Source organism: Pipistrellus kuhlii, unplaced genomic scaffold, assembly GCF_014108245.1.
Source record: "Pipistrellus kuhlii isolate mPipKuh1 unplaced genomic scaffold, mPipKuh1.p scaffold_m20_p_3, whole genome shotgun sequence".
In the NCBI taxonomy this organism is placed as follows: Eukaryota; Metazoa; Chordata; class Mammalia; order Chiroptera; family Vespertilionidae; genus Pipistrellus; species Pipistrellus kuhlii.
The window spans coordinates 57,875,559-57,902,267 of NW_023425529.1; the positions used below are offsets into that span (position 1 = coordinate 57,875,559).

At 46.6% G+C, this 26,709-nt stretch overlaps 1 protein-coding gene across 2 annotated transcripts in view; it reads right to left on the minus strand.

Annotated features, from left to right (window-relative positions):
• Positions 1-26,709, minus strand: part of CPM (carboxypeptidase M) — a 79,476-nt gene that overhangs the window by 20,240 nt on the left and 32,527 nt on the right. For both annotated transcript variants that reach the window (XM_036456649.2, XM_045588234.1), the window contains exons 3-4: positions 12,326-12,423; positions 1,200-1,372 (exon numbers count right to left, since the gene is read on the minus strand). In XM_036456649.2, coding sequence (XP_036312542.1) covers positions 1,200-1,372; positions 12,326-12,423 — 271 coding nt within the window. The remainder of the gene's footprint in view (positions 1-1,199; positions 1,373-12,325; positions 12,424-26,709) is intronic.

A 26,709-nucleotide genomic window follows, 5' to 3' on the forward strand; every position in this document is an offset into this window, starting at 1 on the left:
GACAGTGCTCTCGCAGACACGGCGAATGTTCCTACAACCTGACAACCCGCCGGACTGCCTGCCTGTGAGCGCGGCAGCACCACCCCCACAGAGTGATGGGGGCGAGGGCCGGGGCCCTAGGCGTTGGGACAGGAAGCGGAGTGGCTAAGGCGGGCGGACGAAGCCGATTTTTCCACAAAAAGGCTAACAGCACAGAGAAGATGGTGCCGAGGCTTCGAAGCGATGACCCCAGCTGCGGGCCTGAAAGAACGCTGGCCGCGCCGAGATGCCCGCGTTGTGAACTGGGAGGCGATAAGAAGAGAAAGGGCCACGTGACCCGGTTCTCAGCTTCCTACTTTGTTTTATGATGAAGAGGGGGGAAAAAAAATCTTGAGGATCTGTTCACTTAAAAACAAAAATACTGTAAGACTCATCTTCTTTTTGTTGTTATTAGTTCTTGTCCTGGCGTAATACCCCCAGAGGTACTTGTTGAGGGCCTCGCGCTTTTGCGGGGCGCTGGGGGTTTAACAATGAAGAACGCGATGGACAGGGAGCTGGCAGTTTGGACGTTGGAGATGGTGCTCTGGGAGTAAAGAGCCCGGTGACATGGGCATCGATAGGAGCCTCAGACCCGCTGGGCCAGGGCGGGAGGCTTTGAGGACGTGCTGTCTGAGGAGTGGGACGCGCAAGACGCCCGCGGTGAGGAAGACCAGGCTGTGCGAGCTGCGGAAGCAGGGGAGGGAGGAGGAGCGGCAGATGGAGCAGGAAGGAGGGCACAGGAGGAAAGCAGCCACATTCGGATTTCACTTTTCATCCTGAATGCCGCTGGCAGGCAGCCCTGGAGAGTTCTCAGCGCGGCGGGGATGGGGCACCGGCTCCGAGGTGGTTCCCTCTCCTTGCACAGGGCCCAGGGATGCTCTTACGGGGTGGGGAGCTTTTTGTTATTTTGTTTTATCTTTTTTTTCCCCCCCCTTAAATATATTTTACTGATTTTTTTTTTACAGAGAGGAAGAGAGAGGGATAGAGAGTTAGAAACATCGATGAGAGAGAATCATCGATCTTGCACACCCCCACTGGGGATGTGCCCATAACCAAGGTACATGCCCTTGATCGGAATCGAACCCAGGACCTTTCAGTCCGCAGGCCGACGCTCTATTCACTGAGCCAAACCAGTCTCGGCATATTTTATCTTAAATAAAGATTGACTAGCCCATCCTTACCTTCCATTAGTGTTAAAACAGTCAGGCTTTTTGACAGCTTCGAATCCATCTGGGTTCATGGAAGGCATGATATGTATCCGGGTACTATTGATTAGACGGGTGATTTCAAAGTCTTTTCCGTCATTGGTTACGAGATAGTCAATTAAATGGAGCAGCAGTTCCCGCCCTACAGTCTGTGTGTGGGGAAGGGGACATCATTAGGTCAGAGAACAGTTGGAATCCCCAGCAGGGGACTCCACACGTGGTAAATGTTATCAAACCAGCTGTGAGAGAGACACCTGTTTCCCAAGCACACGGACCCTCTGGCGAGTGACAGTCAACAACGGGTGTGCAGGAAATTGTTCATTCGTAGAAGTTCTTTGAAAAGTTAATTTTAAAAAGACCCACCTGTAAATAAGTTACTTTAAAAAAGGGAATTAGAGTGAACCCAAAACACTAATCTGAAAGAATATATGCACCCCAGTGTTCACTGCAGCATTATTTACAATAGTCAAGCTATGGAAGGGACCTAACTGATAGACCAGTGGATAAAGAAGCCATATATCAATCACTTGACCATGAAAAAGAATGAAGTATTACCATTTGCTCCTCTATGGCTGGGCCTAGAGGGTATTATGCTAAGTGAAATAAGTCAGAGAAAACAAATACATTGCCAGAGGTGGGGGGTGGGGGGATGGGGTCCTAATATATGGAGAGAGGAGAATATTTCACTTTGGATTGTGGGCACATGGCACAATATACAGATCTTGTAACACAGCAACCCACACCTGAAACCTGTATGTTCACGTGGACCAATGTCACCCCAATAACGTCAATAAATATTTTTATAAAGGAAAAACAAATACCATATTATTTTACTTATATGCATGTGGAATCTAAAGAGCAAGATAAATGAACCAACAAAACAGAAACAGACTGATAGATACAGAGAACAGACTGAGGTCGCCAGAGGGGTGGGGGCCTGGGGATCTGGGTGAAAAAGTACAAATGATAGCTACAAATAGTCATTAGGATATGCAGTACAGCACAGGGAATATAGCTAATAATACTATAATAACTATCTATGCTGCCAGGTGGGTACTAGAAATATTGCTGTACACCTGAAACTAATACAAAATATTGAATGTCAAAATAAATTAAAATAACGGAAAAACTGTGTCACTACCATTTTGCTAGATTTGTTTCTAGTGCATATTTCAATAAAAGCACTAGCCAGTTTTGGCTCAGTGAATAGAGCATCAGCCTATGAACTGAACGTCCCGGTTTTTAGTCTAATCAAGGGTACACCCTCAGTTGCAGGCTTGGTCCCTGGCCCTGGTCAAGGAGCCAGGGAGCATGCAGGAGGCAAGCAATCCATGTGTCTCTCTCACATTGATGTTTCTCTCTATGTCTTTCTCACTTTTCCACTCTCTCTAAAAATCAATGGAAAAACATCCTTGGGTGAGGATTAATTAAAATTAAAAATAAAATAAAAACATGACTCTGAAAATAGAATGGTCATCACATCTACTTAAAATCATCGTATGCACCAAGGATTGGTGAAGAGATCTTTTTTTTTTTTTTTTTTTTTAAATAATTTTATTGATTTTTTACCGAGAGGGAGAGAGATAGAGAGCTAGAAACGTCGATGAGAGAGAAACATCGACCAGTTGCCTCTTGCACACCCCCTACTGGGGATATGCCCGCAACCAAGGTACATGCCCTTGACCGAAATGGAACCTGGGACCTTTCAGTCCGCAGACCGATGCTCTACCACTGAGCCAAACCGGTTTCGGTGGTGAAGAGATCTTGCTTTACAATTCCCAAGGAAGAGATTTCTTTTAAGAAGTAATTCACATTTTAGCCTTATTATGGAGAGATTTTATTATTGGTCTCTCCCTGTAAGCCTGGCTTCAAGGAGCCTGTTTCTGAGTGAGGAATGTCTGCTTCTTCCAGAAGATCAGGTGCTGCTGGGGGCTCGGAGATGGGCAGCAGGCGATTAAACGGAGACAGAGCTGCGGAGGCATTGATGTGGGCAGGGCAGGAAAAGACCTCCCGTTACCACTCCGCTGTGGGGATTCATCGCTGGGACCAAGGATGAGCAATTCCTTTCTGCTCCTCATTGGCAAGCAAGAAAGAGACCACTTTTTTTTTTATCCGAATGAATAAACACAAAAGAATTGGGACTAAGAACATTTGGCATATGCAAATTATTTATTCACAGATAGCCATGAAATTCAGAGCGGAAATATTTAACTCTGACTTCAATTTCTTCCTACTAGTTTCTATCTTTTCCCCCTAGTGTGATTTCAGTTTTTACAATAAAAATTGTCACTTGAAAAAATCCTTACAAACTAATAACCAGAAAAGTCAAGCGAGTCATACCCTGGGTTTCCAATTCTGCGTTTTGGAAACTCAAGCACTTTTGGAAGTAACCTCCATGGGCTGTCTACTGGCTGCCCTAAAACCAGCGAGAGGGGGCTGGGAACTTTCATTTTATTTAAAAAACAACAACAGTTTTTATTGATTTCAGAGAGAAATGAGAGAGAGAGAGAGAAAGAGAGAGAGAGAGAGAGAGAGAGAGAGAGAGAGAGAGAGAGAGAGAGAGAGACATCAATGATGAGAGTGAATCATTGATTGGCTGCCTCCCGCATGCCCTCTACTCAGGATCGGGCTGGAAACCTGGACCTGTGCTCTGACTGGGAATCGAATCATGACCTCCTGGTTCATAGGTCGACATTCCAACCACTGAGCAACACTGGCCAGGCCTTTAGTGTCCCGTTTAAATGAAAGAAAATCTATGTTACTGGGGGGGGGGGGGGGGGGGGCATGATTTTTCTGTTTGTCTCCATATGCCAAAACAAACCACAAGTTCTTCACTGCAGAGGGTAAATAAAAATCTTGGAAACACAATAAAATGCTAACAAAGAGTCAGATGATTTAAAAAGAAATGCTGAGGTAAACAGATGAAATTTCAGAGTGAGTTACACAAAGTCCTCTTTTTTTTTTGGTTGGGCCATATCTTTGCTGCCTCTGTAACAGTTGATTTATGCCAAATAATATTCAAATAAATTCTTCCCAACTTTAATATAAATGTCTCAAACACTCATGTTTTATGTATAAACTTCCCTTCACTTAAAAGTAAGTCTTTGAATATGAAACCTTAGAGAGTACAAATATTAGTAAGAAAGAATGTGGTCAAAACAGTGTTGAGTAGCTTAAGCGGCCTTTCATTCAGCCGCTCACTTCCTTCGGGGGAGGGTGGACTTAAGGAGAGAATCCCTAATTAAGAAAGCAAGCCTTAACCGGTTTGGCTCAGTGGATAAGTGTTGACTTGCGGACTCAAGGATCCCAGGTTCAGTTCCGGTCAAGGGCAGGTACCTTGGCTGCAGGCACATCCCCAGTAAGGGGTGTGCAGGAGGCTACTGATTGATTTTTTTTCTCATCTATGTTTCTACCTCTCTCTCCCTCTCCCTTCCTCTCTGTAAAAAATCAACAAATATATTTTAAAAGAAAAAGAAAAAAAAAGAAAGTGAAAGGCTGAACACAACAGCTTTGGGAGCCTTTCCCTCAGAGCTCATCCGGCCGTTGAACCTGCCATAACACAGAAAACAAAATAATGCCCCATCCGTTTTCATTCAATTCGGTCATGCTGGAATTTACTGGACAGACAGATAAAACTGAGCGTTTGAGCTCTTTCAAGAATGTTTATAAACAATGTAATCATTTTTTTAGGAGCAACCCATGACACAGGCAGTGCTGTGTGAGAGCTCATGAACCAACATGAGCTCCCCCATGCTGGAGTCTGTTTTGGAAATGCTACCCTGAGAGCTCTGAGGTGCCACAGCGGTGCTACAGATTTAATTGATGATTGATTACCTAAATCCTCGTCAACTAGCCTAACGATGACTGTCTGGCACACCTTTGCCTGGCCGCCCAGCCTATGTGGTCCCACAGCCCTGCACCTGTGTGCTATCCCAACCCAGCTCACACAGGCGCGATGGCCTGACCGACCCTGACTGGCCACCCTGCCCCCACTCTGCCATCTCTGCCTGGGGGCAGGGATCCTGCTTGCTTTCCGGGTGGCCCTCGGATCTTACCCAGCTCCTGGTATATCATGGACCCAAAAACGACTGTTGACAAGTCTGTTCCAAGGTCAAAACTGTGCCAAAGAGGAATTTTCTGGAAAGATGAGCACTTCCGTCCCTTAGCGAGGGGAGACATACAAATGCTCAAGTTATTTCCCTCCTTTGAAGGGTTTTCAATATTGAACAAATTTCATGGGGGTGGGGCTAACAGTTCTGTTCATGCTGAAGGCTCAGGATTTCTGCTCACCCAGCCCAGCCTCACCAAAAAGGGGAGGAGACACTTCATTTGGAGTAAAGATTAGTTCTGTCTAAATCCAAAAAGAAGATTTAGCCCTGGCTGGTTTGGCTCAGTGGATAGAGTGTTGGCTCTCAGCCTGAAGGGTCCTGGGTTTGATTTCGGGCAAAGGCAAGTACCTCGGTTGCAGTCTTGATCCCTGACCCTGGCTGGGGCACGTGTGGGAGGCAACCATCGGTTGTGTTTCTTTCACATCGATGTTTGTATCTCTCCCCTTCCTTCCACTCTCTCTAAAAACCAATGGAAAAATATCCTTGGGTGAGGATTAACAACAATAAAAACAAACAAACAAACAAACAAACAAACAAACAAAAACAAAAAGAACTAATTATCCAAAGCCACACTGCAAAACTGAGGACACTCTGCTGCCATTTGGATAGGGGTGGAGGGAAAACGTGGGAAGTGGCATTTGGAAGGACAAGCGCTAACGTTTTAAGCTTCTGTTTTGTTTTACTAAGTTTGGAACCTCTACTGCATGCTGCCCACACACCCCAGACCGTCCGGGCAGGCACGGCTTCAGACAGGATGTCCTGTGGTTCAGGGAAACAGGAGCACATCCTCCAAACGCAAACATGTGAGACACACCAACTGCATCTCATACGCCGTCTCACCTCTAGAGAGCGTGTGAAAATTACTTGTCTTTAAAGTTGAAAAATAGGGTCACTATTATGCAGGGACAGTTTTCCCCTTCAACCGGTATACCTGGAATACAATTAATTACATAAATGAATGCCACCAAATGTGAAATTCTAAGTGTGATGTGGATATTTCAAAAGTCTATACCCGAATAAACCGTCATAGTAAAAAAAAAAAAAAAAAAAAGCATTGATGTTCAAGAAACAGAAGTTTTAACTCCCACCTGGCCCCCCCAAAAAATCAGAATTGGTAATGCAGTTAAACTTAACAAACGCATATTGAACATTGACCACAATACTACTTATGGACACGGGCCCTGAGGTCAAGGGCACCTTGTGAACCCAGCCTCTGACCTGTGCTTTGCCTATGGCTGGATTAGTTTTCAATCTACGGGCACCCAACTTTTTAAGCGCATGGTCAGGCTTCACTTTAACATCTGTATTAGAGAGGGATTAGACATGTCTTAGCAGTCTGGAGATTACCCAAGTGTAACATCTTTTTCTACAAAGGTTTTTTATAAAAGGTTTTTATAAAGTGGGACAGAAGATAGGCGCAGAACAGGGGAGGGGGTGGAGGGCTGAGGAAGGAGGCAGCAGCGGTTTCCCAGCTTCTCTCCTGCACCCCTCTAGGCTGTGGGTGTTAGTGGTCCCAGTTCTCAGCAGAGCTCTGATTGTAGACATGAGGTTACAGTTTACTACAAAGCCAGCCAGGAGCTGAATGAGGTGGAGGGACAGGGCAAGGAGGCAGAGGCCCCGCTCCCAAACACTGGGACTATCTGGAGTGAGAGAGTGGCCCAGACACTCAGTGCGCGCTGCATCATCCCTCACAATTAAAAACAGTTCTTAGACTTCAGGTGTGGCAGCACTGCCACGTAGGCGCTTGCATAAAGTAAGCCTAGAATCAGGGCTTCTCCCATGCACCACCCCAAAGGATGTGCAAGGAAGGCCAGACTGGGTGGAGAAACACCTGCTAGTCTCATTAAAATGAGAAAGGTAGAAACTCAGAAGTGTTCTCCCATGTTCTGAATCAGCATGCACATCAGCTGACCACAGCTTATCCAGTGTCAGTTAGCTACCCAGTGTGACTTCGCTGCAGTCAGGGCTGGGGGTGCGGAGTGGGGAGAGGAAAGGGGCAGCCAGCCTGGCTGGCGTGGCTCAGAGGTTGTGTCAACCAGGAGGCCACGGTTGGATTCCTGGTCAGGGCACATGCCTGGGTTGCAAGCTCAATTCCCAGTGTGGGGCGCGCAGGAGGCAGCAGATCCATGATTCTCGCTCATTATTGATGTCTCTTTCCCTCTCTTGTCCTCTCTGAAATCAATTCATCAATGAAAGAAAGGGACAGAGAGGGGTGACTGGGAGATGTTGATTCCAGTGTTCTCTGAGCTTGCTAGCCCAAATCTTGTCAGATGGCACTGAAACAGCTAGGTATCCGTGCAAACAAAATTAATTTGGTCTCTATGGAAAAGTAAACCCTAGACCTACACGTGAAAATAAAGACAGTAGAAACAGAACGTTCTGAAAGCAGCAGAGAGAGTCAAGGAGGCAGAGCTCAGGGCTCCGGCTCTGGGTTCAGACAGCTTATGACCAGACACACACCTGAACGTGGTTCCTGGTAAATGTGCTAACAAACACGCCTCCTGCAGAGGTGAGCAAAAGAAGTGACACCCACAAAGCCCCATGCGGGTAGGCTGCTTTTATACTGTCCTGTAAAGCATGTACAGAAGCTGACTTGCCAGGCTGCTCAGGGTGGCATAGTGAGCCAGTGCCATCAAAAGGGTATGAGCCAACGGCAAGGTGACTGAGGCAAGTATCATACAAGAGCAGATTTAACGGCACTGCTTCTGTTACAATACTTGCTTGGAGATGGGCCACTTTGAGGTGATTTTTAAAAAATAATATATTTTATTGATTTTTTTATAGAGAGGAAGAGAGAGGGATAGAGAGTTAGAAACATCGATGAGAGAGAATCATCAATCAGCTGCCTCTTGCACACCCCCAACTGAGGATGTGCCCGCAACCAAGGTACGTGCCCTTGACCGGAGTCGAACCTGGGACCTTTCAGTCAGCAGGCTGACGCTCTATCCACTGAGCCAAACCGGTTTCAGCATGAGTTTATTTTTTCTTTTGCTTTCTGCATTCCTGAGCGTAGCCAGGCTAATTAGCCAGAACCCTCAGGATCAGCCAAAACAAAACAAAACAAAACAAAACAAAAACCCATCTTCACAATTCCTAAGATATATCAAGTATATTTCACTTAAATTCAATAAACCTTTAGATCTAACTTTTCGTTTGAGGTAACCAGAGGAACCATATGTACTAATGCAATACTACAATAAGGAAGGAAACAAAATATTCCGAATGTGGGACATTTTGCAGGGCGGACAACTGATTAGCTCTTTATTAAATCTAATGTCATGAACAGGTTCTTTAAATCCTAGGTTAAAAGAGATTCAAGGGATACATCAACCAAATGTGATGCATGGTCTCAGACTTGATTCTCATCTGGGCCATTTGGGGGACGTTCTGAGGAAAATTGGAGGAACTACAAAGTGGAGTATAAGGAAAAGATAGAATAAAGGTTTAGAGACATGAAGTGAGATTCAGTGTTAACTTAAAATATTATAAATAGCAAATTAGTGTAGCTCATTTGGTGAGCGTACAAGCACATAACGCACATGCAAATATCTGGAACCATAAATAGTAAGGAATTAATAGTCCTACTTTTTGGAAGGCCAGTATACAAGGTGTGTTAGCATATCTGTATTTTTTTTTTTGCATTTTAATTTCTTTATTGGATAAGGTACTACATATTTGTCCTCATCTCCCCCCATTAACTTCCTGCATATCTGTATTTTTAAAAAAATATATATTTTATTGATTTTTTACAGAGAGGAAGAGAGAAGGATAGAGAGTTAGAAACATCGATGAGAGAGAATCATCGATCAGCTGCCTCTTGCACACCCCCTACTGGGGATGTGCCCGCAACCAAGGTACATGCCCTTGACCAGAATCGAACCTGGGTCCCTTGAGTCCCCAAGCTGACGCTCTATCCATTGAGCCAAACTGGTTTCGGCTGGGCTGTATTTTTTCTAATGTGCACATATGTTGGTTTTGTAATAATAGCTTATCTTTAATTTAAAAATGATCAGACTCTAAAACAAGGCAAAATGAGGTAAGGTAAAAATTCATGGCAGGTCTGATGAACAGAATTGAATCTTTCTGATGCTGCTGATGCCGCTGGTGCCGCTGTCATGTAGGATGGCATTCGTGTGGAAACACACACACAGGGTGGTGGTCCAGGGAAAAGAGGAAACGTTTTATTTATTTTTTCTTTTTAAAAATATTTTTATTGATTTCAGAGAGGAAGGGAGGAAGGGAGAGAGATAGAAACATCAACAATGAGAATCACTGATTGGCTGCCTCCTGCATGCCCCAGATTGGGGATCGAGCCCATAACCTGGGCATGTGCCCTGATCAGGAATTGATCGACCTCCTGGTTCATAGGTTGGCACTCAACTACTGAGCCACACCAGCCAGGCAAGAGGAAACATTTTATAACAATGAGGTCAGTTCTGTCCACCACACTACTCCGTGCACATGTGCTCCTGCTGGAGTCTCCACACGGGGCCCACAACTCCCTGGAGAAGCACAATCCCTGAGGTCAGCATTCACAGTCTGTGCAGAAGAGTAAGATTCCATCCAAAGAAGGTTAGGGACCACTGCCCTAAGATGTGAATTACGGTGCTTTTTAATAGTGGGTTTTGAAATGTTCTTTCTTTCTTTTTTATTTTATATTTATTTTTATTGATTTTTTTTTTTTTTTTTTACAGAGAGGAAGAGAGAGAGATAGAAACGTTGATGAGAGAGAAACATCAACCAGCTGCCTCCTGCACACCCCCCACCGGGGATGTGCCCGCAACCAATATTCATGCCCCTGACTGGAATCGAACCTGGGACCTTTCAGTCCGCAGACCAACGCTCTACCACTGAGCCAAACCTGTTTCGGCTGAAATGTTCTTTCAATTACAAAAGATCTGGGAGAAGAAGAAGGATGAGTCAAGTGATAGACCTCAACCTCAAGTGACTCCTCTGCTCCTGGGTTAAGCCACCACATACCCCTGATCCTAGTGGCACCAGAAGGGCCGAACAGGCAAGATCTCAATGTCAGAATAACAAGGTTCTCAATGGCCCCTAGCGCCCACAAATACTGTTCCCAGTGGGGACACATAGGGGGTAACGGGACTTCAGGTCCTCACTCCAAAACATCCTGGGACTTTCCCCTGCCTGGTCTCAGTCCTCAGACCAAAGTGGACTGGAGAGCCTGATCTGATGGGGTTCGCTGACTACCTGGAGAGAAAGTGCCAGACGTTTTGGAAAGTGCATGGAAGGAATGAGCACAGTCAGAGGTGAGCGAGGGAAAGGACTCTTGCTTACCTTTGGAAGTCTGGGTCCAGAGAATTAATTCTGGGTCCAGAGAATTAATTTTGGATCAACAGACTGCAACCTCTGAAATGTCAGGAATTCAGTAATAACTAACAACTGAAGCCAATGAGTGTCATGTGTCTCTTATGAAAAATGGATTGCACGGGACCTTGATCAATAGGCCAGATAGCAAAAGGCAAAGGAACTCTGGGCTGCTGTCTATAATGAATGGTTGTTTTATTAAAAACAACTTTGGTCAGACTCCCAGCGATACTAAGCCTTTTAAAGCACAGCCCATGATGCTCAAAAAGTCACAGAGGGATGACCTTCCACCAACTACAAGGCAGGGTGAAAGGTCAGCCCCTTTCTTGGAGGCAAGTGTTTGCATCGTAGCTGCAGATTCGAGAAGGACCGTCTGCGGCAGGACAGGTTGGGCAGCATGCCTGCGTGTGTGCGCGTGTCCTGTCCCTGTGAGCCCCAGTTCGGGGCGGGGTGAGCCTCCACAGGAAGCTCAGCATTTGATGAGAGTGTGCCACCCACACGATTGCAACTTCAGAAGGGTTTTAACAAGCCTGCCGGTTGCACTTACTGGATATGCACTTACGTTAACATTCCTTAACATTAAGTGCGCTTTACAGGGTGTTACACATTATTCCTACGTAAACTTTCTTGAATGCAATGACTAGAAACTGTCTGCCTTCCATCTGACTGCCTAGTTGTATGAAGACCTGGCGAACAAAAACTATTACAGTTGTCAGGTTCTTTTTTAAAAAAATATTAATTGATTTTATATTGATTTCAGAAAGGGAGGGAGAGATAGAAACATCAATGATGAGAGGGATTCATTGCTCGGCTGCCTCCTGTGGGCCCCATACTGGGAATTGAGCCTGTAGCCTGGGCATGTGCCCTTGACTGGAATCGAACCTGGGACTTTTCAGTCTGAGCCAAACCAGCTAGGGCCAGCTGTCACATTCTTAAAATACTCTGAGATGTAGGACGAGAAATAGCAGTGAGCATTTTCAAATGCCTAGCAAGAATGGCAGGGCAGGTAGGAGTAGTAAAGGGATATTCTGCAAAATATAAAATAAATAACAACAAAAAACAAACAAAATAAAAATGGAGTTTATCCCTGCTAAGTTGGAAAAGAGACAGAGCATTATGGAATTTTAGAGTGTTTGTAGAATGATGGCTATGAGAGAACCCTGACTTGGATTTTCTAAACTTGAGCATGGAAAACATTTGAGTATTAGATGAAGAGCAAGTGACAAGCGCATTAAAAACCCAGATATTATGAGTTTGAATAGCGATTTGGGATCTTCGGATTGCTTGGAGTTGAAAACAGAATATAGCTCCTTTGCTGGGTCACCTTGTTGCTGATGGGGTTGGTGGGGGGGTGGGGGTGAGAGGGGAGGGTCAACCCCGGAAGGTGCTCAGGGCCTTGGCTGGCAGTTGAGTCCGGGCACGGCTGGTCTTCCAGACCCGACACAACAGCAGCCCTCGTCGCCCTCGCAGGACACTGGGTACACAACCAAATGCCTGCGATGGTTGCTGGGCCCCGGCTGCTTAATTCTCTCCGAAGGCCCCACAGGAAGACCCTTCCAGGTTCTTTGCTGTAGTTTATGCTGCCTCTTGGCACTTAGGCAGAGCTCAAAAGACCTGAGCGGAGTTTCTGTGGTGACAGTTCACCTATGCAGGCCCCATACATACCTCATCTCCGTGCATATTGGCCACGTACTTGAACTCTGGAATCCCGATTCTGTGTTCCCTTGGTGAGCGTCCCACGACAAGAACCCACAGGTTTCTGCCTTTATAGAGAAGAAAAAGACCGGAAAATAAATTGTCTTTAAAAATGACACGTGGACTCTGGGAGAATGACCAAGGGAAACCACCGCTGCCCCCAGTTAAAGCTCCGTGATGCTGCAGTCACGACGAGCACCACCAGGCTTAAAGGGCCCCCGTGTACTGCCAGCCCAGACCCTGCACTTCACACAAATATGTAACTTACTGTTTCACAATGTGATATTTAAAAACTGAAGACTAGCCCTAGCTGGTTTGGCTCAGTGGATAAGAGTGTTGGCCTGCAGACTGAAAGGTCCCAGGTTCGATTACAGTCAGGGCACATGCCCAGTGGGCAGACTCGGTCCCCGGTGGGGGGTGTGCAGGAGGCAGCTGATCAATGATTCTCTCATCATTGATGTTTCTTTTCTTTTCTTTAAAAAAAAAATATATTTTATTGATTTTTTACAGAGAGGAGGAGAGAGGGATAGAGAGCTTGAAACGTCGATGAGAGAGAAACATCTTCCAGCTGCCTCTTGCACACCCCCTACTGGGGATGTGCCCGCAACCAATGTACATGCCCTTGCCCGGAATCGAACCTGGGAACTTTCAGTCCGCAGGCTGATGCTCTATCCACTGAGCCAAACCGGTTTCGGCTTATCATTGATGTTTCTATCTCTCTCTCCCTCTCCTTTCCTCTCTGAAATAAATAAAAATATATTTTTAAAAAAACAAACAAAAAACCCCTAAAGATTTGTTAGGTGACATAGATCTCATTTTTCCAAAATGCTTATCATATGCTCTGCGCTGAATTTCTAGTGCCTTATAGGAAACTGGCGGCCAGGTGCACAGAGTCGTGCACTGGTGGGGGTCCCTCGGCCTGGCCTGCAGCGATCGGGCCCAAACCGGCTCTCTTACATCCCCCGAGGGTCCTGGATTCGGAGGGGGTGATTCTCAGGTGATGCACCCCAGAATCAGGCTCCCTCCTCTCTGCTTCCAGGTGTGTCACCCGAGAAACGCAGTTACTAAGTCACCACAGCTCAGCAGCTTCTGTGTTGAGCATCTGCCTCCTGGTGGTGAGTGTACATCTTAGCAACCTGTTGGAGCGTCTACCCCCTGGTGGTCAGTGCACATCATAGCTACTGATCGGATGGTTGCGTAGGCTTATATACATACTAGAGGCCCGGTGCATGAAATTCATGCAGAGGGGTGTCCTCTCAGCCTAGCCTACACCCTCTCCAATCCAGGACCTTTTGGGGGATGTCCGACTGCCGGTTTAGGGACTGGGTCTAAACCAGCAGTCGGACATCCCTCTCACAATCCTGGACCACTGGCTCCCAATTGCTCACCTGCCTGCCTGCCTGGTTGCCGCTAACTGCCAGCCAAGTCACCCCCAACTGGCCCCTCCATGCCGCCTGGTTGCTCCTAACAGCCCCCCCCCACCCCCGCCTGGTCACCCCTTAATAGCCATTCCCCCTCCCCCCCGCTGGCCTGGTCACCTCCAACTGCCTCCCCTGCCAGCCTAATTACCCCCAACTGCCCCTCCTTCCCACCGGCGTGGTCACCCCTCATGGTCCCCCCACTGGCCAAGTCTCTCCTAATTGCCCCCCCTCACTGGCCTGGTCACCCCTTACTGCCCCCCCCCCCCTGTCAGCCTGGTCACCCCCAATTGCCTCCCCTGCTAGCCTAATTGCCCCCAATTCCTCCCCCCCCCCACCAACCTGGTCATCCCTCACTAACCCCCCTGCTGGCCTGGTCCCCTCATAAAGCCTGCTTCTTCAGTCATTTGGTTGTCCCTCACTAATCCCGTTGCCAGCCTGATGGTAGCCAGCCATCTTGTGAGGGCATGAAGGTTAATTTGCATATTACACCTTTATTGTATAGGATATACTAGAGGCCCGGTGCATGAAATTCATGCACGGGTGCTGGAGGAATGTCCCTCAGCCCAGCCTGCACCCTCTTGCAATCCGGAATCCATCGAGTAGGGTCCCCAGGCCCGTCTGACAATCGGGGCTTATCCGGGCTTTCCCATCGGCTGCAGGCAGCTGGCCCCACTCCTGCCGCTGCCACTGCTTGCCATTGTGCAGCACTGCCCCCCACCCCCCACTGGTCGCCTCCCTCTGCGGGGGACAGGCATGGGGTGCGATTGCTTGGCTGGCCTGGGTCTTCCTCTGCAGGTGATCCCTGGCCAGCCCCTCACACCCGCCCCAGCATTGCTGGCCGGTGACCTGTGCCTCCCTCTATGGGTCAATCAATTGTGGGACCCCCAGATTGAACACCCCATAGAGGGAGGCCCCACCCACCCGCCACAGCACCTCCTGGTCATGTAGCCTGGGCCCCAAAGAGGGAGGCCCTGCTTACCCGGCTGGGGCTCTGCGCAGAGGGTGGCCCATCACTCATGGGGTGATGGCGGGGAGGGCCCCCCAACCAATCACATCACACCCGTTTTGGCTGGCCTGGCGCCAGTGTGTGTCATAGTGTGGTCAGCCAGAAGGTTGTCCAGACAATCATTCTGCTGTTTGGTAGATTTGCATATTAATTTTTATTAATGTGTGTGTGTGTGTGTCTTTCTAATTCACACTATTACACAAACTTCAATTGTAGTTGATGGTTGACTAGAAGGTACCATGATTCTCAGGGCAAGGAAAGGGAAAAAGATAAAGAAAAAAAACAACAGCCGCTAAACGTGTAACTCAGAAGGGAGCTTGTTCTTGAGGTGAGAAACTGACTCTTGTATTCATATGCTGGTGGGACACACTCCTTTGCTACGAGTGTCAGAGTATCCGTGAAGTGCATCATTGATGTGCAGGAGTCTTGTAAACTGGGAACCACAACGTACCCTAATAATCCCTCCTAACAATACCTCTAGGTCCCAACTGTGTCACAGAGGGTGTGACGTGGGCAGGAAGGACAGAGACTATGGTCTCTGGGGATTCGCTCTGTGCAGGCATCACGGTCTATCTATACCCCAGCCCACAGGTCATCCCTTGTCAAAACTCACCGACGGGGGTCTTTAACCAAACTTTACAAATGAGAACACTGATCTTCAAAACATATTAAGTGAATTGCTTGTGACAACACAGCCAGCCAGGAGGAGACTGGGTTGAGCCCCAGAGCCAAGACCAGAATCCTACCTAATTGATTTCAATTCTGGCGCACCTTCCACTAACGAAAACTGCCCCTCAGGAGGCTCGGCTTCCTAACCAGGAAACGGAAGAGGTCCCTTTCAATTCGATAGTCCTCTGGCTCTTTTACTGCAAACATTTTAGAATTAGAGATTGGGGATTGTGTGTTTGAATTCTATCACATATATACATGGTTCAAATATCTGTGGTAGCCAAGCCTTCTGTGGAATGTAAGAGCCAGGAAAGGAATTTAGCAGCAGCTGATGGGCTAATGTAGAGCAGGTTTCCGCAGAATTTCAGCTCTGTTCCTTAAATTGGGGGTCCCACAGGCTGGGGACACACAGCTGCCAGAAGATGTTGGACTTATCTTTTGCACAATTTATTCCTTTTGTTGTTATTATTGTTAATTCTCATCTGAAGATACTCTTCCATTGACTTTTAGAGAGAGTAGAAGGGAAGAAGGAAAGAGGGGGGGGGGCGAGGGGAGAGAAGAGGAGAGAAGGGGAGAGAGAGAGAGACATCGATGTGAGACACATCAATTGGTTGCCTCCAGCATGTGCCCTGACCAAGGCCAGGGCTGGAGCCTACAATCGAGATACACACCCTTGACTGGAATCGAACCTGGGATCCTTCAGTCCGCAGTCTGACACTCCACCCACTGAGCTAAATGGACTCGGGCTTCAGCATTTATTCTTATATAACAATATTTTAGAGAAATCTGTCATGACAAGGTGATAGCTTTAAATTTGGTAACTGTAGAAAACAACCCCAAGATAAAGTTTACCTGACTGATGCCACTTGTTCATTGCAGATTACTCATTCACACACGCACTTATTTAGTACCGCTCTCCCCAGGCATTTATCCAGGCGATTAGACTGTACAGATAAGCAGGTCACACTCTATGCCCAGGGAGTTTCTGATCCGGTGGACAAGAGCAACATGCAAACATATCATTACACTGGACTGTGACAGAAGATCATGGAACGGTTGCGAAAAGGTCTTGATGGCGGTGGATGTCGAATAAAAGAAATGGTTAGCTTTTTCCAAGGAAAGGGCGCATGTAAGACTTGGTTTTAGATCCGATGTCTGAACAGAGTTCTGAAGAACGATTCTGAGTGTGCCATACGGACAAGGACAATCCGCCAGAACCATTTCATTAACCAGCACCTCCTATTGGCCCATAACACCGATTTGCAGGTCATCCGGAGCCAACTGTACAAAATTAACATCTGCAGGGGAAGCAAGGAAGAACTTTTCCTGAGAAGTGAGCTATCCAACCGGGCTCTTTGGGCTTCCTTCTGGGGAATGCTTTCAGGTAGCGCTTCGTGCTTTTAAAGCTAGGACAACCATAGGTTTGTACACAATAAGGTGACCAGACAGTCCCAACTTTTAACAATTTGTCCCATGTCCCGCTGAGTTTTAAAAAAGTCCAAAAGATTGAAAAGAATCTTTCCAAAAATCAGGACTTTCTAAAAATGCCGTGGGACGCGGGACAAATTGTTAGAAATCGGGACTGTCCCGCCAAAAGCGGGACGTCTGATCACCTTAGTCTAATCCCCTCCTAGGTAAGGAAAAATGTCAAAGTCATCTCAACAAAATATTTACCAACGGTTATACTTATCACCCTGCCTCTGTGACAGCTGGCCTGCTACACAGAGGACAGTGTCAGACACAGAACCCTGACCTGGTACGGAGAGCCAGTATTATTTCGTTTAAAGGAAGGAGAGAAGCTAAACCAATAAAACCTAAGAAATATTTTAATGGGAAACTCACTTCCCATCACGTTAGCACAGATGGCCCCTACGTGAACTGCAAGAGGAGACACTGACCTTGAATAAGCCTCAGAGGCACAAAGTCTCAGGAGGAAACCCAGCGATAAATCCGGAAGATGGTCACACAAAGCTTTAGGAGCGACCAGCCTCGCGAAGGGCGCTGACCACCCTCTCCAACGAACACCGGCTGTCTGGCTTAGACATCAAGGCACAAAAGGAGAAACGATTTACTTTTCACAGCCTGGTTGCCAAGGTGAGGGTAATTTATTTATTTATTTATTTTTTAAAATATATATTTTATTGATATTTTACAGAGAGGAAAGTAGAGAGATAGAAAGCTAGAAACATCGATGAGAGAGAAACATCGACCAGCTGCCTCTTGCACACCCCCTAAACGGGATGTGCCCGCAACTAATGTACATGCCCTTGACCAGAATCGAACCTGGGACCTTTTAGTCCGCAGACCGATGCTCTACCACTGAGCCAAACCGGTTTTGGCCAAGGTGAGGGTAATTTAAATAAGATTTTTTTTTCTCTCTCTCTATATCAAGGTTGGAAAGGTTATTATTGCTAGTACCAGGTGTGCTTAAGAGTTCTGAAGTGCCGGGACTCTTTCTCCTCGTTACAAAGTAAACAAAACGGGGTTCCAAGTATTTCAGTGTCTGTATTCAGGAACTCACGTGGGGCTTGACACAAATCCCAGTGCTCTGACGGGGCCGGCTGGGAGGACTGGGAAAACTCTAACCATTCAGAAGGCTTCATCAAGACCCACACGACACAAGAAAGCAGGCAGGAGGTGCCCAAAGTTCTCTAGGCATTGAGAAGGAAGTAGGAGAAGCTCTGTAAATTAAGGTAGAAATGGGAGGAGTGCCGTTCCCACGTTGGAATCACCTGGATCCTTGTAAAAATGCCAGCCCCTGAGCCCCATCTCCTAAACTCGAGGCAGGAGGCCTGAAACCTGCATTTAATAGGCTTCTTTGGTGATTCAGGGCCCATTAAAGTTTGAAAGCTGCTGAGACTGGGGCGGTAAACGACCAGGTAGATCTGGGAGGCAGTCAATCTTTTGGTAAAATCATCTCATTTTACATATAATCAAAAATATATCTCTCTGCTAACAAATAGACTTCTGCTATATCTTTTTAAATGGCTGCTTAATGTCTTATACATAAATGGACTACCATTTACTCAACCAATGCTCTGTTGGTAGGTGTCCAACAATAAATGATCCTACCTAATAAAAGAGTGATATGCAAATTAACCATCACTCCACTATTCTCACAAGCCACACCCACCCACCAGTCAGAGAAAGTATGCAAATTAACCCCAACCAAGATGGCTGTGGCCACAGAGAGCAGGAGGGAGGCTTGGGTTTCCCTGCAATAGAGGAAGCCAAGCTTCTGCAGCCCTGCCAGCCTAGGCCTCCACTCCAGGCTACAAAGTTTCAATTATGAAAGGTAAACAAATCCAAACAGAAATGGCTGCTGGCCATGGAGCGAGCAGAAAGCTTGGCTTTGCTCCAGACTACAAAGTTTCAATTGTAGAAGGTAAATAAATTCCAGATACCAGGGCCTCTGCTTGGGTCATCAGGGGGCATGGCTGGACTGCAAACCACCACAGGCCCCTCTCCCAGGCTCCCCCACGCCCCAAAGGAACCCCCACCCTGATCCAGGACACCCTTCAGGGCAAACCAGCTGGCTCACACCCATGCATCAGGCCACTATCCTAAATAATAAAAGAGTAATATGCAGATTGACCATCACTCCAACACACAATAGCTTCCCCCATGTGGTTAAAGATCCTGCCCCCAATGTGGACACCAGATGGCCACCACAAGATGGTCACCAGGGAAGGGCAGTTGGGAGGGACCAGGCCTGCAAGGGAGGGCAGTTGGAGGTGATCAACCCTGCAGGGGAGTGCAGTTAGGGGTGACTAGGTCAGCAGAGGAGGGAAGTTGGGAGCAAACAGGCTGGCAAGGGAGCAGTTAGAAATCAATCAGGCTGGCAGGGGAGTGGTTAGGGGGTGATCAGGCTGGCAGGCAGAAGCGGTTAGGGGCAATCAGGAAGGCAAGCAGGTGAGCAGTTGGAAGCCAGCAGTCTTGGATTGTGAGAGGGATGTCCAACTGCCCGTTTAGACCCGATCCTGGTGGGTCTAAACAGGCAGTCGGACATCCCTCAAGGAGTCTCAGGTTGGAGAGGGTGCAGGCTGGGCAGTGGAATACCACCCCCCCACCCCATGTATGAATTTTGTGCACCAGGCCTCTAGTTTTATATAAATGTCAGCAAGTCCACTGAGATTATGCACAGAATTTATAACATAAAAACATTTAATCATTTGAAAGAAATCAGAAAGCAAAATTATATAATGACAGCCACCTGAAACAGACTGCTTGTTTTAAAAATATCAGGAAAGGAAATAGCACCATAGCATATAAAGCCGTAAATTAAATAATGGATGAGTCCCTTACAAGATTTTTTATTTTTATTTTATTATTTATTTATTTTTATTGATTTCTTACAGAGAGTTAGAGAGAGGGATAGAGAGTTAGAAACATTGATGAGAAAGAATCATCGATCAGCTGTGTCTTACACACCCCCTATTGGGGATGTGCCCGCAACCAAAGTATTGTACATGCCCTTGACCAGAGTCGAACCCGGGACCTTTCAGTCCACAGGCCAATGCTCTATCCACTGAGCCAAACTGGTTTCGGCACAAGATTAAAAAAAAAACACATATATTTTATTGATTTCTTACAGAGAGGAAGAGAGAGAGATAGAGAGTTAGAAACATTGATGAGAGAGAGACATCCATCAGCTGCCTCTTGCACTCCCCCTGCTGGGGATGTGCTGGCAACCAAGGTATCAAACCTGGGACCTTTCAGTCCGCAGGCCGACACTCTATCCACTGAGCCAAACTGGTTTCGGCCTTACAAGAATTTTTTAAATGATGTTTTTAAATAAACCATATAAATTATGCTACAAAAAAAAAAAAAAAGAAAGAAAGGAACAAAGAATTATTGAAAATAACCCATTACTTAAATCATGTTATAAACTCAGCTTCTAAAGTTCACACCTGCTAAGCGGCTCATTACAAAAAGAACAAACAAACAACAAAACAACAACAACAAAAAAAGGCAACAAAAATCACCCCCCAAAAACAACAAAAACCTGACACACAAAACAAGGACAAAAAGCACGGGCAAAAGTTTCCAGAATGGCTACGCTTGCAGAGCAGTATTCACAGCTCAACGCATTTTACCTACATGCACTTAACAATGACCGACACAGCAGGAGGCGCTGGAATGACCTTTCGCACAGGTGGGCACAGTCTTAAGTGACCTAAGGCTGCACCCCTCAGGCACTGAGTCAGAAACGGGGTGGGCTGGGGGGGTAGGGTGGGGGTAAGGACCTGCAGTCTGCGGTTTAATCAGAATCCAGGGACTCTCACTTGCACTAGTGTAAGAACCTCTGTAACCAGGAATGAAGCTGGGTCACCTACACACAGAATCTGCTCAGTTCTTAACCCCTCAGCTGCATGCTCTAGACACCTAAGGGATGAAAAATAGTGCATTTATTTTATTTTTTATTTTTTTTATTTTTATTTTTTAAATATATTTTATTGATTTTTTACAGAGAGGAGGAGAGAGGGATAGAGAGCTAGAAACGTCGATGAGAGAGAAACATCGACCAGCTGCCTCTTGCACACCCCCTACTGGGGATGTGCCCGCAACCAATGTACATGCCCTTGACCGGAATCGAACCTGGAACCTTTCAGTTCGCAGACCGACGCTCTACCACTGAGCCAAACCGGCTTTGGCGGGATGAAAAATATCAAAGACAAAAATCACGGAAACCTGACCCAAACCTGACCTGTACCGCTTCTGGTGCTGAGGCCTTTTTCTTCCTCCCGGCTGAAGAACTGGGAGGAGGAGGCTGAAGGGCCGTCGGGGAGTCTGAGAGAAGTTAAAGCTATCGTTGCTCCCGTTGGTGTGCAAACCCAAGAGCGGTTTGCCAGCCGGTATATCTGTGCCCCTAACACTGCTCTCTGTGTGAGGGCACCGCAAGCCCAAAGCTGTGGAGTCTGGAGGGGCTGTGCTTCCTGGGATCTGGCCACCAGGTGTTTTCCCTGCGATACATTTGGCCGCTGGTCAACAAAGAGGCTAAGAAGTAGAGTGGATGAGGCAGCCACAGAAGGAAAGACATAGACAAAACCCATATGCTGCCTACATATCCTGTTTCTGCAACCCAAAATTCATGCAAACGTCTCTGCTTCGTGGCAAACTGCCCGGGGCTCACTGTGGCTTCTGCACGGACTTGAAGGGTTCTGGCCAGCCCGTGTGAACCCCCAGCCCATTTCGGCACTCGCAAAGCCGAGAACCCACACTTACACAGACGCAGTACCCTCCCCTCACCTACACCCCCCACAGCAGCCAAGCAATCCCATGTCAGCCATGCAATCCCATGAAGTTTAAACTGCCGTTTCCTGTGCACTGGGCCTGGAATTCCCGGCCTTGTTCGTGAACACAGGAGCTTGTCAAGAAGGGGTCTGGAAGGGAATCGGGGGTCCCGGGAGTCCTGCTGCTGCTGCTGTTACAAAAGCCAGTGCTCTGCTCCGCTCTGCCTGGAAGCAGCGTGGGCTGGGCTGTTTTTTTTTTTGCCAAGGCGACTCTATTCCACATGATCACCTGCTAAACTTGTCCAGTTTTGTTCTTACAGCACTGTAAGGTGTCATGCACATTCACTGTACTTGTCGACTGATCGTGGACGGTCAAGAAATTACCATTAAAGGTACGGAAAGCACTATCTTAACATAGAATACCATAGTTAAGGCATCACTGGCAAAGCCTATCTCGGGAATTTTTTCCCTGGGTAATCTCATTATAAATACATGCACCATCAAATAGTATTCGTATGTGGACAGATACGATTCCAGAGCTGATGTAATGCTTTGAATTCTAGGAGTGTAAATTTGAGCATGAAGAGAGAGAGAGAGAGGGAGAGAGAGAGAGAGAGAGAGATACCAAAAGCACCTAAAAACTTGCCCCATGGTTAAGGAAAGAGGGGCAACCTCAGCGAGGTGGGCAGGGAGGCGGTTAAGGATGAGCCAAGACACGGTGGCAGGCAAGGGTGGCCCAGGAACGTGCTGGAACACAGCGCCTGGCCAGGAATTGGGGACTGGACGGCAAAGACGGGCTGACCACAGGCCCAAGATGAAGCTGCAAGTGGCACCTGCACTGTCACCTGCACCAGGTGACTAAACGCAGTTCCCCACGGTGACCAGACTCAGTGGATCCTCCAAAAAAATCAGATACATCTCCATAGTGTCAGAGACCATCCTACACAAAGACTTAACTCCGTTTTCTCACACACTCATTCATCACTAGGTACTGCCTGCCTGTCCCGAGCCGGTTCTCGTCAACTGAAACAAATGTAAATCCCTCACCCATTATATTGCCAAGAAAAACACCAAATTTTGTAGTTCTGACATCACTTTCATCACTTGCCTCCCACCTTCCCACACACCAGGCTCTAGCCTCTCGCTCTCTTATTTTTAATGCTCAACAGGATCTTACACTTATTGAGAGGCTGACTAGCGGTCAGAATAAAGGCAGTGTCTTTTCCTCATTGGCTGAACAAGAAGCTGAAGAATCATTCACTGCGCTTTACAAGATTCCAAATGCATTTCTGTGAACAAGTCACCCCTGTTCTTAGCTGCAAAATAAAGCTGATCCTGACACAGGCAGTGCAATGTACAGGACAGACCTTTTCTCGGACTCCCAGTCCTGTAAGTGCGTACAAAGGTGTCAGAGAAAACGAACCACCTTTCCAAACACACCTCGGGGAACACTGTTAAATTCTCCAAGACAAAGCGTCTTCATAAACATGTTTTTCCAGTTCGGAAGGGAAAAACAGAATTCCCGCTTTCTGGAGTGTTCTCCAGGTGCAAATGTAAACATTTGGGGGAGGAAAAGGTTTAAAAATGAGAGAAAACTGTATGTACGTACGGATTTTAAAATCGGGAAAAATAGAATAGTAAAAAACAAACTAAACAAGAACCCAAAGCATTATGCTCTGAAATCATAACCAATGGCAAATTAAAGGAACTTTTTTTTTTTCCACCTAAACTCCCGAGAGGGTTTTTTTTCTTCTTCTTTTTTCCATTTTCCAGTTAAGTCCTATGTCTTTTGTGAAATTCCAATACTTACACTGCAATTCTGCAATTATCTCTGAAGTCAATGAAATTAAGAAAAAAGTCCCAATTCTCTGGAAGGTCATTTCCCCGCCCCTTTGGATAAGCAGATGCAGACGTAGTGCCTGAGGAAGTGCAGGTCTGGCCTGGCAGTGTGTGCATTATTGGGGTGTTGCCTGCGGACTCAAGCAAGGTTCAAAATCGTCACCACTTCACCCATCCTTTTGGGGCACAGATCCATCTTGTCCTTTGTTTCCTTGACCTTTTGGTCTCTGCTCCAAGAGGCTGCTGGCCAATAGGGCGGCTGGATCCTCATGGATGGTTTCGACTACTATTGCTTTTGTCCCTCGGGGCAGAGGGCACTGGGCCTGTCATTCTTAATTATGTGTATTTCCAGAAAGAGCCAACCATCTGCCTTATCTTCAACGCATTCTCCTTCTTCTGCATGAATAGTCCTTTGTCCACCCAATCAAGGCTCAGCCGAAAGCCCCCTCCACCCAACACCTTTCTGACCCTCCTCCTCCTTGGGACCATCCCTATTGGCCTAGTTATTCTCCCCTCTGAACGCTGATGGCACTTCTGCAACCCGGCCCCGAACACTTCCGGAAGCCACGGCTTTCCTGCTGTCCAGGGAGTGTGATGTCTGGGCTGGCAGCACAGCATAGCCTGCCACATACCTAATTGATTGGCCAATATTGCTAAATGAATGAATGACGGGATGAAATAATAAGCAACTGAGGAAGTCCAGCTGGATGCCGGGTCACCTTTGATCCAGAGATTAGATTATTTCCATTTGAAAAGCAATCTAATTGATGAAAAAGTCGGCAGCCACACTGAGGTGGCCTCTGAAAAGAACACAGATCATTCCCGAGCAATGCACCTTCTTGGAGGGCTTCTGTATGAGAGAGTGCCGAGATCTAAGCCAGTGATACGGCTTTGGGTTCGACCCTTAAGATATCAGGGGGAGATGAGGTTTCGTTTGCTTACACATTTGCCCCGTGGCACCGATGTTTCTCACTGAGAAATGTAGATGTCAGGTTCTGTTCTATTTCTTCCTGAACAGGTGAGTGGAGAGGCTTAGGGAATCTCCACTTGTAAATCAGGGATTCTTTTTCAATTGAGGAAAAAGAAAGGACAAATCTGAAGATGCATTGAGCTGGAATACATTTTCTTTTCTTCTTTTTTTAATTTCAAGAGTCAAGACTCCCAGAGAAGTGGCTTGTCTCATTAGTCACCCACCATCAACCCAAACAGGACTCTAGAAGATTCCTCCGCTCCCTCCTCTGCCAGCCCCACCCTCTCTCTTCCTCCCACTCTATTCCCAGGTCAGAGGCTGATGAATCTGTTCCCCTCCCTCTAAGAATTTTAATTTTGAAGCTATAAATTAGGACATTATAAGGAATTTTAAAAAATTGAGTTCTAAAAACCAGCCACAATTCTCATGTCCCAACCATCATGATTTCCCTATGTTCCCTTCTCATCTTTTTTTTTTTTTTTTCATAGAGACAGGAAACTTGTTTTTAAGTCACTGAAGTGAAACTCCCTAGAGGCCTCCTACTATAAAAAGCTGAGAACTTCTGCTTTTGGTCCCTGGGGAGAGAAAGCAAACATAATCACATCATCTTATCTAATAGTACAACAAGTACTTAAAAAGATTTCTTTAATGTTATTTGATTTTTATTTTAAAATATATTTTATTGATTTTAGAGAGGAAGGGAGAGGGAGAGAGAGATAGAAACATCAATGATGAGAGGGGCCGAAACCGGTTTGGTTTAATGGATAGAGCATCAGCCTGCGGACTGAAGGGTCATGGGTTCGATTCCGGTCAAGAGCACGTACCTTGGTTGCGGGCACATCCCCAGTGGGGGGTGTGCAGAAGGAAGCTGATCAATGATTCTCTCTCATTGATGTTTCTAACTCTCTATCCCTCTCTCTTCCTCTCTGTAAAAAAATCAATAAAATATATTTATTAAAAAAAATGATGAGAAGGAATCATTGATTGGCTGCCTCCTGCACGGCCCCTACTGGGGATCAAGCCCACAACCCAGCCATATGCCCTTGGCAAGAATTGAACCAGGGACCCTGCAGGCTGAGGCTCTATCCATTGAGCCAAACCAGCTAGGGCAGTGGTCAGCAAACCTCGGCTTGCAAGCCACATTAGGCTCTTTGGCCCCTTGAGTATGGCTCTTCCACAAAACACCACGTGTGGGCGCTCACGTACAGTGCGATTGAAACTTCGTGGCCCATGTGCAGAAGTCAGTTTTCGGCCTGGGTGATTCTATTTTGAAGAAGTGGTGTTAGAACACTCAAGGGGCCAAAGAGCCTCATGTGGCTCGAGAGCCACGGTTTGCTGACCACTAAGCTAGGGCAATGTTATTTTAAAAAATATGACAATTACAGCTAACCCTATACCTGGATCGTCCACTTGAAGGCTCTCTTATGGTTGGTCAGGGCCATTCTGGCTCAGTGTTGGGGTTCTGGTTCTTTCTCCCCAGTTGGTGTTTTTATCTCTTATGAGTTCCTGCGGGTGTCACATGGCTATCATTTCTGATGAGGTCAATTCATACCCATTTGACCTAAAGAAAAGCAGTTTGTTGGAGTGCTTTTCCTTATTGCATATATTTGCTACCATTGGGCTCGTTTTGTTTTGTGTGTGTGTTTTTTTTTAAATATATTTTTATTGATTTTGTACAGAGAGGAAGGGAGAGAGATAGTTAGAAACATCGATGAGAGAGAGTCAACGATCAGCTGCCTCTTGCACACCCCCTACCGGGGATATGCCCGCAACCAAGGTACATGCTCTTAACCGGAATCGAACCCGGGACTCTTCAGTCCCCAAGCCGACGCTCTATCCACTGAGCGAAACCGGTCTCAGCTGGGCTCGTTTTTTTAGTGGCAAAAAACAAGGGTAATCTCTAGCGTCCCCATGGACTGCTTTGGAGATCTCCGGCCTCTGCTTCAGGGGACCCTCCGATGGAGCCCAGGCCACGGGGCATACGAAGAGCATGGACATTTGATCATTGTAAACAATTAAGTCTTTTCTTAGGAGAAGATTTTCTTCTGCTATAATATCTTCCCTTGAAACTTAGTTTTCATTTTTATAAAAAAATTGATTTGAAAACAAAAGCCTATATCTCAGCTACCCATGTCTTTCTTTTCTTTTCTTTTTAAAAAAAAATATATTTTATTGATTTTGTACAGAGAAGAAGGGAGAGAGATAGAGAGTTAGAA